Source organism: Tasmannia lanceolata, unplaced genomic scaffold (assembly GCF_043159265.1).
Source record: "Tasmannia lanceolata isolate RefF3 unplaced genomic scaffold, GAP_Taslan_0.1 ptg000007l, whole genome shotgun sequence".
Classification (NCBI taxonomy): Eukaryota; Viridiplantae; Streptophyta; class Magnoliopsida; order Canellales; family Winteraceae; genus Tasmannia; species Tasmannia lanceolata.
Genome location: NW_027518684.1, coordinates 2,824,340 through 2,838,347, shown reverse-complemented (window position 1 = coordinate 2,838,347; position 14,008 = coordinate 2,824,340). Strand labels below are relative to the sequence as shown.

At 38.9% G+C, this 14,008-nt stretch overlaps 1 protein-coding gene across 1 annotated transcript in view; it reads right to left on the bottom strand.

Annotated features, from left to right (window-relative positions):
• Window positions 1-1,704: 1,704 nt before the first annotated feature.
• LOC143881424 (LEC14B homolog) overlaps window positions 1,705-14,008 on the bottom strand; it is a 28,244-nt gene continuing 15,940 nt past the window's right edge. The window contains exons 6-10 of the mRNA XM_077384487.1: window positions 10,656-10,733; window positions 8,120-8,298; window positions 3,189-3,344; window positions 2,312-2,372; window positions 1,705-2,164 (exon numbers count right to left, since the gene is read on the bottom strand). Of these exons, the coding sequence (XP_077240602.1) occupies window positions 1,973-2,164; window positions 2,312-2,372; window positions 3,189-3,344; window positions 8,120-8,298; window positions 10,656-10,733 (666 nt within the window). The 3' untranslated portion in view covers window positions 1,705-1,972. The remainder of the gene's footprint in view (window positions 2,165-2,311; window positions 2,373-3,188; window positions 3,345-8,119; window positions 8,299-10,655; window positions 10,734-14,008) is intronic.

Here is a 14,008-nt window from a genome sequence, read left to right as displayed (position 1 = left end):
TTTCTGAGCACAAGTTAAAGAACTCAAGGCGCTGTTTGTTTTGGATTTTGAGAACTGATTGTGAGTCCAAAACTGATTATTGGACTCAAAATTATGTTTAAATTTATGGAGATTTTATATGGTGTCCACGTTTGAAGGTCAGCATCTTTCAAAAGGTACAGTAGGGCCCACTCATAGGATGATCCAAACCGTTCATTTGTTGGCCCACAATGTAAATAGGCTGCACCCGTTAAATCATTTTATAGGATGATCCTAACGCTCCCACCCGTGGAGGGACTGCACATTATAGAAACCTTTATAGACCGGGGGTTAGGATCATCCTATGAGAATGATTTAAAGGGTGCAGCCTAGTTACGTTGTGGCCCAACAAATGAACTGTTTAGATGATCATATAACGTGGGCCCCACTGTACTTTTTGATAAATACTGGACTCCACACCCACACACCATATAAATGAGGTGCGATGGAGAGCACGGACTCTCCAAATTCTGGGTCACAAGGAAAGAGGGGATATTATACATGTGATATGGATTATTTGGAATGAGAGAAATTCCAATATTTTTGAAGGTGAAGGTTCATCTGTGAAGCGGATGGTTTAGAATATCAAATTCCCAGTAATTTCTTGGGCTCTACAATAACATTCATTTTCAGGCCATTGCTAGGAATTGGGACACAATTTTGAAAGGTAGCATTCCCAAGGCTAATGGGGTAACAAAACATCAAACTCCTCCTAGGAACGTTTATTCCTCAGAAGTTAAGGTCGAAGTTTGTTGTGTTGTTTAAGAAAAGATTGAATCCACTTCTCGGCTTCATCTTCTATTTTAGTGAGTTCATCTCCTTTTCCATATCAAGGTTCCGCGTACTAGCACAACCGAATGGTATTGATTACAGGATACACTGCGAGCCCTCCACCGGAGATTGTTTATCATCATTAATCAGATGGAGGAGAGGTTGGAAATTGAAAGTGATTCATCCTTGTGAGTCAAATGAATTAATGGAGATTAGTCAGTCTATCGGATGAGATAGAGACGGGCCAACAATTAGACTGATCGCCTTGACAAATCAAGAGCTTCCAGAGCTAACTTACATATGGGGGAGTCTGCCCCACCTTCACTTGTAATCATCTTTTATTTAATGTGATTTGCTAGGGACCATAGCACAAGGCATTTTGCGCTCTCTCATGCAACAGCCGGCCCGTGAAATGCCTTCTGCGATGGTCCCTACCAAATCCCTTATTTAATTAATGTTTATCTTTTTAAAAATAAAAGAGAGGAGAGAAGAGGGAGTGTGTGTGTATTTAGATCTCAAGGTAGAGCTAAGATTTCAACACACTCTCTCTCTCTCTCTCCCCAAAAAGAAGGGGAAAACCCCTTAATTGACCTGTGTGTCTCTGTAACAGCTCTTGAATTGAAGTTATGCAATAATACAATTCTCAATCATAACTAATAGTAATACAATTACCAATCCAAGCCTACCAAAAAAATAGAACACAGCAGGAAACCAGATAAAATGTCTGCTTTAACTAGAAACTTTTTAGTACTAGAACTGAGGATTTTTCTCCACTTGAATTGAAAATTGCCAAGCTTGATTACTTGCCAATCAAGCCTCAATCGCTTGTGCCCATTATTATAAGTGTCCTTCGTTGTGTGAAAAGCATCAGCACATTGTAATGAAAGAAAGAAGGCAAGAACTACAATGGAGAACTATAGAAGAAAGAGGATAAATAACTTAATCTTTACTGTTTCGGTTCTTCTTTCAAGTGTTTTATACAATTCTGAGAATGGACCAAGTCTTTGAATAGGTGGCTGATTCTTTATGGCAACAGTATGGGGGAAAAAACTAAGCAATAAAGGCTAATCCATCAGCCTATTTGCAGTTCATATTTCATAGATATTCCAATCATACAACAAATTCCATCTTTTTAAGATATAGTACTACTTACAACGAAAGGACCACGAGCAATTTGAAGCCTTCAATATCCGTAATGTCTCCTCCGGCTTCTCTTCGGGACCAGGGCGGGTTCTTTACCATCCCCTGGAAACTCCCATCTCGCAATTTTCCCATCCCAAGAAGAGGAAACAAGGATAGGGTAAAATGGGTGCCAACTACAATCTCTAACGATCGAATCATGGCACTCGAGTTTTCCAACTTGGTCTCCAGTTACCTGAAAGGTTGCCAAGTTTAATTCTTGTGAAAGTTAAATGTTATGACTTTTAATCTGCTAATCTCCAAAAATGACCAACTTAAACTAGGTTCAAACTTCAAAATGATGAATTTAAATAGGAAGAGAGGTGGTGGGCGTAATACATACAACGTCATAAATATGAACGTTGCAGTCATAAGATCCAGTATAGATGTACTTCTGACCGGTGCTGCAACAAGAGAAACAAGTTAACAACTGATTCTTTCAATTAATCTATCTATCCATCCATAATATAGACTATCAACCTATCTATAATATACACTAACCATGTTTCTTTTAACTAATCTATCTACAAAATTTTATTGGAATTTTTAATATACACTAACCATGTTTCTTTCAACAAATCTATCTAGAGTTTTATTGGATTTTTTTTATGGTGGATTTATTTTACACCTTGTGCATAGCATGGGTGGGGCCCATCATTTTACAACACATGTTTTAGGGAAATGATATATTCGCTCCTTTTTCTTCCCCAGGCCAACCCCTTGTAGTGTAAAAGAGTAGTCATAAATACACCAGAGGGCTGGCCCAGGGAAGAAAAGGGGGCGAATATATCACTTCCATGTTTTAATAAAGGTGAGGCCCAACATTTTACACCCATGCATAGGCTTTGGGCAGACCCAACATCACTACCCAAACCAATGCATATAGTCAGGTACACCATTTTACAACCATGAGTGGCCCCACGATCTCCACCCAAATCCATGCATCAGGTGCGGCCCATCATTTTGCCTCAATGTTCTGATGGGGTGGGTCCCACGATCTCCACCCAATCCATGTATAGGGTGGGGCCAACCATTTTACACCTCATGCTTTGATGGGATGGGCCCATTATTTTACACCCATGCACATGGGCCAAGAATGCTAGCATCACTGTAGACTTGAATGGGTAGACATACGCAAGTAAGCCTCGTCCTATAGAGTCATAAAAATCCGAGTGTTGTACCTATTTCGATGGGAATAGATGCTGTGATTAGGGGAATACCTATATGCAGGGGAGAAGTAACAGCGTATGAGAGTACGCAAGACTGAATGACCTCTGTACGTAGCCAGTGATTGATCGCAAGGATGTTTCCAATCTTTTGCATGGGATGGATAATCATTTGATCTATAATCCCAGTCATAATTAGCAAATGAGGGGCTGCGGCAAATGGAGACAACTATATTATTGAGAGTTAATGAATTCATTCAATAATAATTAATCTGCCTACGTACAAATCTCTGGACAATAGTAGAAAGCATATATCTGTGGAGCTCAGTAGAATCCTTACTTCAGGAAAACCAGATTTGGCACATTAGTTGGCTTGGATAATTATCATCATATAGTCCATGAAAATGCAACCATTATGGAGGTGTCCATGCATCATTTATCTATCAATAATGCATGGCTATGTAACTTCTGGGCAAAAATGGGCAGATTTGTGGCAAACGGTGTCTGTCCATTTTGACCTCCACAAATGGATGGGTTAGGATGATCCTATGGAGCTGATTTTTTGTACATACCCCATCTATGTAAGGGCCTTTCAAATGAATGCTTTGGATCATCCTAACAAAGTGGGCTCACATGAGTTTGGGGCTCTCGAGCGCACAATCCTTTTCCTCATATATATATATATATATATATATATGAGGAAACTGTTGGTGAGCTTAAGCTCACCAAACTTATGGTGAGCTAGCTTGCCCAATCACATGGGGGCCCACTTTGTTAGGATGATCCAAACCATTCATTTGAAAGTCCCTTACATAGATGGGGGGTGTACCAAAAATCAGCTCCATAGGATCATCCTAGCCCCTCCATTTGTGGAGGACAAAAATGGACAGACACAAATCTGCCCCATTTTTGTCCTCCACAAATGGAGGGGTTAGGATGATCCTATGGAGCTGATTTTTGGTACACCCCCTATCTATGATAAGGCCTTGCAAATGAATGGTTTGGATCACTCCCCAAAATGTGGGACCCAAGCTCACCAAACTTATGGTGCGTTTAAGCGCCCAATCAAATGGGTCCCACATTTTCTGTGGTGATCCAAACCATTCATTTGCAAGGTCCTATCGTAGATAGGGGGTGTACCAAAAATCAGCTCCATAGGATCATCCTAACCCCTCCATTTGTGGAGGACAAAACTGGGCAGATTTGTGGATGGGTTAGGATGATTCTCCACAAATGGATGGGTTAGGATGATTCTATGGATGGTACACCCCCCATCTATGTAAGGACCTTGCAAATGAATGGTTTGGATCACCACAGAAAATGTGGGACCCATGTGATTGGGGCGCTTAAGCTCACCATAAGTTTGGTGAGCTTAAGCTCACCAACAATTTCCTCACATATATATATATATATGAGAATAGTGTTCTTGCGCAGCTGCTTCAAAAACTCATGTGGTCCACATTTTTGGGGTGATCCAAAGCATTCATTTGGAAGGCCCTTCCATGGATAGGGTGTGTACCAAAAATGAGCCATTTAGGATCATCCTAACCCTGTCATTTGTGGAGGGAAAAAATGGTAAAAAACAGTGTGTCCATTTTCCCCTCCACCTTTGATTGGGTTAGGAAGATCCTATAGGGCTGATTTTTTGTACACACCCTATCCATGGAAAGGCCTTTCAAATGAATGCTTTGGATCACCCCAAAAATGTGGGCCACATGAGTTTTTGAAGCAGCTGCGCAAGAACACTATTCTCATATATATATATATATATATATATATATATATATATATATATATATATATATATATGTGAGGAAATTGTTGGTGAGCTTAAGCTCACCAAACTTATGGTGAGCTTAAGCGCCCCAATCACATGGGTCCCACATTTTCTGTGGTGATCCAAACCATTCATTTGCAAGGCCCTATCATAGATAGGGTGTGTACCAAAAATCAGCTCCATAGTATCATCCTAACCCCTCCATTTGTGGAGGACAAAAATGGGCAGATTTGTGGACAAATGTCCATTTTGACCTCCACAAATGGATGGGTTAGGATAATCCTATGGAGCTGATTTTTGGTACACACCCCATCTATGTAAGGGCCTTTCAAATGAATGCTTTGGATCATCCTATATATATATATATGAGGAAAGTGTTGGTGAGCTTAAGCTCACCAAACTTATGGTGAGCTTAAGCGCCCAATCACATGGGGGCTACTTTGTTAGGATGATCCAAAGCATTCATTTATATATATATATATATATATATATATATATATATATATATAGAGAGAGAGAGAGAGAGAGAGATGTAGCTACACATACGTGTAGCTAACTTAGCTACACCGACGGCTTAAAATACAGTGGGCCCACATTGTTCGGGTGATCCAAACCATTCATTTGATAGGCCCTCACATTGATAGGGTGTGCCCAAAAAATCAGCTCCATAGGATCATCCCAACCCTTCAAACTGTGGCGTAGGATTGGGATGATCCTATGGAGCTGATTTTTTGGGCACACCCTATCTATGTGAGGGCCCATCAAATGAATGGTTTGCATCACCCAAACAATGTGGGGCCCACTGTATTTTAAACCGTCAGTGTAGCTAAGTTAGCTACACGTATGTGTAGCTATACTTTTCTCATATATATATATGAGGAAATGGTTTCTGCATTTTGATGGGATCCAAAGCATATCTGCGCTTTTCTCAGATAAGCTTATCTGCACTCGAGCATAGAAACAGGGTGGGGCCACATTTTTTATGGGATCCAAAGCATTCATTTGATGGGCCCTTTCATGGATAGGGTGTCCACCAAAAATCATCTCCACTGGATCACCATAGTGTGTCCATTTGTGGGGTGAAAATGGGCAGATTTGTGGACAAACAATATCTGTACATTTTCTCCCCCACAAATGGACACCCTAAGATGGTCCAATGGAGCTGATTTTTGGTACACCCCGCATCCATGATGGGGCCTGTCAAATGAATGCTTAGGATCACCCCCCCCCCCCACAATGTGGCCCCACCCTTGTTTCCAGCACTCGAGAGCAGATAAGCTATCTGCGTTCGAGAGCAGGAACTAGAGTTGCAACAGGGTCTGGTTGGGTCGGGTTTTTCAAAACCATAGCCCAACCCTGGATCCCATTATCTCGGCTCTGACAAGTCCTGACCCTGAGTCAGGGCCGAAAAACCTCAACCCATTGCCCGCCCTACAGGGCTCAGCGTAGCCCTGGCCCGCCCTGATTGGGTCGGGCCAGGCCGAGCTGGCTCTGATTGACCCTAGTGCAAATACCTGTTAAGAATGCCAAAATAAAGCAACTACATATCGTATAGAACAAAATGATCAATAAACACAGAAAGGGAACAAAATAAGACAATATGAATTCAACAACATGATGGGCAGCAGAGACAATCAATTAATAATAATAATTTAAAGAAACATCAATTCAAGATAATAGAAAACATTAGCAAAAGAAACATGCACAAATGGTTCAATTCTATAATAGAAAACTTAGGGTCGGGTGGGGCCGACCCGAGGTATTAACCCTAAACCCGACCCGACCCTGACTCAGGGCCTAGAAAATGAACCCTGAGCCGCCCTCAAGGTTGGAAAATCCAGCCGAGACCTTGTTCGGGGTCAGGGCTGACAGGGCCAAACTTGCACCCCTAGCAGGAACCCTTTTCTCATATATATATGAGGAAAGTGTTTCTGCTAACGTTAGTAGCTAAGCTTAGCTGCTAACATTAGCTTAAACATGGTCGGGCCCACATTATTGGAGGGATCCAAAGCATTCATTTGGAAGGCCCTTTCAAGGATAGGGTGTCCACCAAAAATCAGCTCCATTGGATCATCTTAGGGTGTCCATTTGTGGGGTGAAAAAATGGGCAGATTAGTGGACAAACAGTATCTGTCCATTTTCACCCCCACAAATGGACATCCTATGATGATCCAATGAAGCTGATTTTTGGTACACACCCCATCCATGATGGAGCCTTTCAAATGAATGCTTAGGGTCACCCCAACAATGTGGCCCCACCCTTGTTTTATGCTAACGATAGCAGCTAAGCTAGATGCTAACGTTAGCAGAAACACTTTCCTCTCTCTCTCTCTCTCTCTCTCTCTCTCTCTCTCTCTCTATATATATATATATATATATATATATATATATATATATATATATATATATATCAATGTGTAGCTGTGTGAATTCATGCTTCATAGCAATTTTTTATATAGTAATGCAAAATATTATGAAAAGCATTTCATTTTACTTTTTATGTAATGATATGAGGACAGGGTGGTTCATCCTTGAGGGTAAATTTCTCAGATGACCATCACGTATTCATTGGCAACCACATGAATTGGCACATACTGTAAAATCTTTAAGAGGAAAAATACCTATCCTAGCAATGCATCTTTCTCATTTGTCCTCTACCCAGCCTGAAACCCTAACCCCTGAACCAACAAGGTTCGGGGCTAAGATGTTTACATCTTTATTTGTCTGGTCGGCCCCAGCCATGTTCGAAGAAAATAAGAGGGTTTACTTTAGACCATATGTGAATAAAAAGAAAGGGAAGAGAGCGCCTTATCTATTTTTCGGCAATTGGCAGGCTGCCTTTCACAGGCTGGAGCCTGGTGACCGAATGATTGCACGGCACAAAAACACTCAATGGAGTTCCATAATCATGATGTGAAGACAATAATGGGGGTGATTGAAATTCATTTATTTTTACAAGATAATATTGGTACCAATAAACTATAAGTTGGAAAATAATGTGGGTGGTTTATTTTATCACAATATGGCCACATTATATTGACAAAAATGTAAAGCGATTGTTACTAAAGGTTATAATGAGCATGGAAAATGCATTATGTTCTTGCAGTGTGGAAGGAAGAAAATAAGAGCATTAACCATCAAGGACATTTACTCTTTTGTGTTACTAATAAACAATAAAGCAAGATTCATAATGGGAACCAGCACATACCTTGGTTTGGCATTTGAGGACATTTTCCGGATGTCCCAAAGTTTGATGGTCTGATCTTTACCATTTGAAATAAAATAGCGGCCATCCCCACGGCTGTCAAGAAATGTAATGCCTTCTAAGTGCCCCATCATGACCCCTGATGGTCGTCCTTTGGCAATAAAGCAACGCCTATCCCATACCTGAAGGTGCTAAATAGTTTATTCTTATAATTTCACAATAAAAAAGATAGATCTTTAAGTGCCCAACCATTATGCACCAATGCTACATCAGATTCTTCATGCATCCATTAATGAATTCTCTACTTGGGAGAAATAGACTGATGCACATCACATAAATGTCATTCTACTATTAGAATCACATACTTACCCCGACTAAAACTGAATGATTAAGACATTAATGCTAAGAACAAACAGAAGTGAGAGATAATGAGGACTTGATTATAGAAGTAAAAAGATACAAAAAAGAAGGGAACGAAATGATACCAACAAGAGGAAGAAAGACAAAAAATATTGCTACAAAAGAGAAACCAATACACAAATTGAGCCTTAAAACAGAAAGTATATCACAAAAGATGCCAACAAGAATGCCCTAAAACTAAAACTACTAGGTAAACGAAAATACATGGATTTTATGTCTGTCCATAACTGTGCCTGGATTTGGAAAACAAACTTGAAAAGGTTTGCTAAAGAATCAAATTCAAAACTACCAATAACACCCCTCAGCTGAAGTGTTTTTTTATGCTAATGGCTGAGTTCCAGAGATTAGAAAACTTTGTTTTCTCAGTAAAAAGTATGTCATACTTAAGTTGAGCTTTAGGGTTGGATAACTCTACCGCCACCCACTTTAACTGCAAAATTGGCCAGAAAAGTTCGTGTCGCATATCTGAAATGGAAGTAACATCACATGTATTATATTTATATGAAATTATTAAATGGATAGTACTTTTCTAAGTTTTTAATTCCAGCATATTAGTAATAATAAGAAATTTAAATTTTACCATTCAAAAAAATAAGAAATTTAAACAGTAAATGGATTAATTTTTAGAGGGTTTTAAATCTCAAATTTTGTATAGTAATCAATTCATATGATTGGTTTATAAGTTTGGCTGCAAATAGCTTATGGTTTAATAATAAGTAGGTAAGCCCTCTTTTTCATATTATACAAAAGTAATCACTCCTTGAAAAGATACTTGCTGATTCAAGCAAAGTCCATGAACAAGCCCATAGTTCAACAAAATTGATCCAACAGAGGAGGTCGATCGAGATCCAAAATTATGCCTGGAGGCATCTGAAACATAAAGCTAGCATCACTCTTAAGCTTCCAATGTCAATGATTTGCATTTTGCAGACCAAATCCCAACTGACCAAGTGATATTGCTTGCGTACTTTCTTATCGTTCCCAATGAAGTTCTTTCGAATGTGATAGAGCTTCTCAATTGTACCAATCAGGCTTCAAAACAAAGAGATGAAACAAAGAGGGAAATTTGAGAGAACAAATTTAATCAAAGTGATTCTCCCTACTACAGAGAGAGAACTTTTCTTCCAAGGAAAATAATCAAACACAAAGATGAAACCCCAAACAAGACTTAGGTAAAGACGTAGATCTACAACCTAGGACCCTAGAAAACCCATTCATCACAAGACTCTCCAACCGCACCTTCATGGCAGAAGGGTTGGCGAAATTGATCTTCTGACTGGACATCGCCTCATAACATCTCAAGACCGCCTTAAGATTCTGAACTCTCTTCATATGCCTAATTGAACAGAAGTGGTGTTGGAGACTTGGAGCGCCTATCAAGAAAGAATAAGAAGGATTTAGTTCAGCATGGGGGCACACAAGGGTCCATTCAGCCCAGAAATTTCAAGAACCTTTTTCTTTTATTTAGGGTGATGTTTTAGAATTTGTCTGGAACTCTCCAGAACAGTTTTGATCGGCTTCTAAAACTCTTTAACTTACTACGTTCATATGTCCAGAAAACTGGAAAGTTAGGTGTGTTTCTGACTGGGAAGGTTTCATGCAAGAAAAGTCAAATTGTTTTGTTGGGTTCAACAAGACCATAGTTGCTGAATTCCTATTGGGAGAAAATAGAAAATTTGCGTTGGATTGAATGAAGGAATCTTTCCAAGGAGTAAAGAGATAGATATGGGTTTCGATAATTATAGAATAAAGGGAAAAAGAGAAGGATTTAAGTTTGGAAAGAGATGGAACATCTATGGAGACTCTCTGTGCCAATTGAAGGTCCTTTTTAGTGTTTCAGGACTCTGTATACAACGGTCACATATTTAACTATTTCTAAAATATCCTAGAGTTTGTACTTTTTGAGTTCTTATGCTATTTTAGAAGTTACGAACAGTTCTGAATTAATGTTATATCAAACTATCATTAGAAATAACAGATTTAGGAATTTTAGAGAGGTCTATATGCACTGTTATGTAGCAGATTCATGTACAATAGAACGTTTAAATGTAAATAAAAGAAGGAAAAATTTTTACCTACTTTAGCACCACAAGATAAATAATTATGGTTCAGGATTTACCTTACAGGAATTATCATCACTTCCAGAATATATAAGATGACCCGTTTCATCAGCAAAGGACACTGTGTTCACATCAGACTGGAAAGAGAAACAAACCAGAGTTCAGCATCTCAAACATTGAAAGTTGGGATTACAAACACAGGTAAATGCATGTCCATTTTTGAAAAAGAATAAATTGGAAAAAAAATTATACAAACATAAATTCAAGACTAAACAAATGACTTCATTCAATTCCAAATAGGCCTTCCAATATGTTAAGGTTCTGAACATACACAGCCATCCTCAAGAAAAATTAGACAAAAAGATTCCTTCTAAAAAGGTGGACTAAAACTATACATTCTGCAACTTAAACCACAGTAGTCAAACGTAAGCTTTTTCCAAAATTGCACCTCTCAGGGGAGGTGTGTCTGGAGCCTCAAAGTGAGCCCCATACAGCAGCCACAAGGAGGTTATGGGAAAGCATGCAAAGATGTGGATAAGCTGTAGCAAAAGGGTGTTCAGGAACAAATTTCAAAAATTAGACCCAAGTAACATAAATGGCTGCCAATCAGTATCTTTGTTTTTTGTTTGTTCTGGAGAAACCAGAACCTTTCCAATCAGCTGCTACTATTCAAACCAGATTGAATAGTTACAGCCACATCTCATGCCAGATGGATGCGATTTTTTATGATTGCTCACTTGCGTAAAAAGCAGAAGGTTATCATCAGCAGATGCAACATGTATGCAAGGTTTAAAATTTCGATTTCGGTACCGGTTTCGGACTTCCGAAAAACCGAAATTTAGGTCGAAATTTGGTACTCAAGTTCGAAATTCCGGACAGAAATTTTGAAATAACACTTTTTTTTTTTTAAATAAGGGCATTTTCTCGAAATTTCGGACCGAAATTGCCGAAATTTGGTAAATGGCGAAATTTCTAATTTCGCCAAATTTCGGTTTCGGTCCCCACGGAAATCCGAAATTTCAGATTTCAGTCAAAATTTAAAACCATGCACGTATGTCACGGCTTAGGAAACAGTTTCAATCATTGTAACTTCATGAGGGTGATTTAAGCACTCATTCTTGGTTTATTTGAGGTTGGTATGTGCCACGCCAACCATATCGCCGAATTTGTTGAGGATTGGGATTTTGCACCGTTACCTTTAGGTACAAATAGTGAGGTTAGATTTGCATATTTGGGTCCTATCGATATGATTGATTCTAAAAAGGCAGACGTCCTTGCACTCCACCACAAGATTCGTTTAGTAGACCATGCTCTCTTTGACTCCTTAATTGTGGAGAGTAACTCCCTCGATTCTATCCAATGGGATAAAGTCGGGAAAGGTTCCATTACATGCAGTGTTTTTCTAATAAGATGGGGGGAGATTTTGGACTCTATCACGGGCTGTGAGGCCTCATTCCAACATGTTTATCACTCTGCTAATAATGAGATGGATTCCTTGGCTGGGAAAGGCAAGCTTGATGTGAATCCGGGGTTCGCATATTACTTTTTGGGGAAGAATAAGCAAGAGAGAAGGAAAGAAAGGGAAAGGAGGGAGGACTAATGCTCCCTTAAAGGGGGAGGGTAGAGAGAGTGGTGTGTATTGTAGGCCCAATAAATGGCATCTTTGCGAATTAGTACTTTTAGGATTTTTATTTCCACCAAGATTTTTATTTCCATGTTTAGTTTTTAGGGCTTTATTTTACCATGTTATTTTATTTCTAAGTTATTTCAATGGCCTATATAAGACCCTCATGTATTAGGGTTTTAAAACTTTGATGAATTAATGAATTGAGAATACAGATTCTCCCCTATTTCTCCTCTTCTTCCCTTTCTCTTCTTCTTTCTTCCTTCCCTCTTTCTCCTTTCTTCCCCTCTTTCTCCTCTACTAGTCTATTTCCCTTCTTCTCTTCCTCTTGTTATTCTCTTTTCCCCTCTTTCTCTTATTTCTCCTCCTTTGGGCCACATTAGAGAGAGAGAGAGAGAGAGAGAGAGAGAGAGAGAGAGCAATGGTTGGCCACTAAGCTTGGGAGTATAAAGCATAAATTCTATTCTATTCTTATCATTGTAGCTAACATCATAGGCCTTTATAATTTAAAGATATTTCAAACACCATGAAATTCATGATTAGGAGAGGATTAGGACTCGTAAACCTCACTCAAATTATGTTGTAAAATCCAATTCCTACCCCTACAAGGACTCCTATCAATTTAAGACTGTTTTTTCGTGGACTTTCCTTCTTAAAACAAAATTCTTAACACCCTAAGGATTGCTATTTTCTACCAATAGTAACAAGACAAGTATCAAACGATTTAATCAACTCCTAATGACTTAAGGATTCTCATTAAATAGACTATCTAATCCTATTACAAATAAACTAGGGCTCTTAAAACCCATCATAGAACTAACCCACTTCAAGTCCCACAAATACAAAGACTCCTATATTGCAATGTGGGCTCTTGTGATCACTTAAGAGCTTAAGTGATAAGTCTTTGTATATGTGCAAGAATGTTCCTAAAATATAGGACTCTATCACGGGCTGTAAGACCTCATTCCAACATGTTTATCACTCTGCTAATAATGAGATGGATTCCTTGGCTCGAAGCAGGGTTGGGAGAGGCAAGCTTGATGTGAATCCAGGGTTCGCATATTACTTTTTGGCGAAGAAAAAGCAAGAGAGAAGGACAGAAAGGGAACGAGGAAGGAGGACTAATGCTCCCTGTGTGTGTGTGTGTGTGTGTGTGTGTGTGAGAGAGAGAGAGAGAGAGAGAGAGAGAGAGAGAGAGCAATGGTTGGCCACCAAGCTTGGGAGTATAAAGCATAAACTTTATTTTATTCAAGCATATCATTGTAGCTAACATCATAGGCCTTTATAATTTAAAGATAGTTCAAATCCCACGAAATTCATGAATAAGAGAGGATTAGGACTCGTAAACCTCATTCAAATTATGTTTTAAAATCTAATTCCTACCCCTACGAGGACTCCTATCAATTTAAGACTGTTTTTCGTGGACTTTCCTTCTTAAAACAAAACTCTTAACACTCTAAGGATTGCTATTTTCTACCAATAGTAACAAGACAAGTATCAAACGACTTAATCAACTCCTAATGACTTAAGGACTCTCATTACATAGACTATCTAATCCTATTACAAATAAACTAGGGCTCTTCAAACCCATCATGGAACTAACCCACTTCAAGTCCCACAAATACAAAGACTCTTATATTGCAATGTGGGCTCTTTTGATCACTTAAGAACTTAAGTGAATAATTACATATGACTTAAATGCACCCATCACTTAGGATTTTCCTAATAAACTCCCATTTTAAGAACCTACAGCTTAAAGATCCAAGTGATACCTACAACTAAAAGATC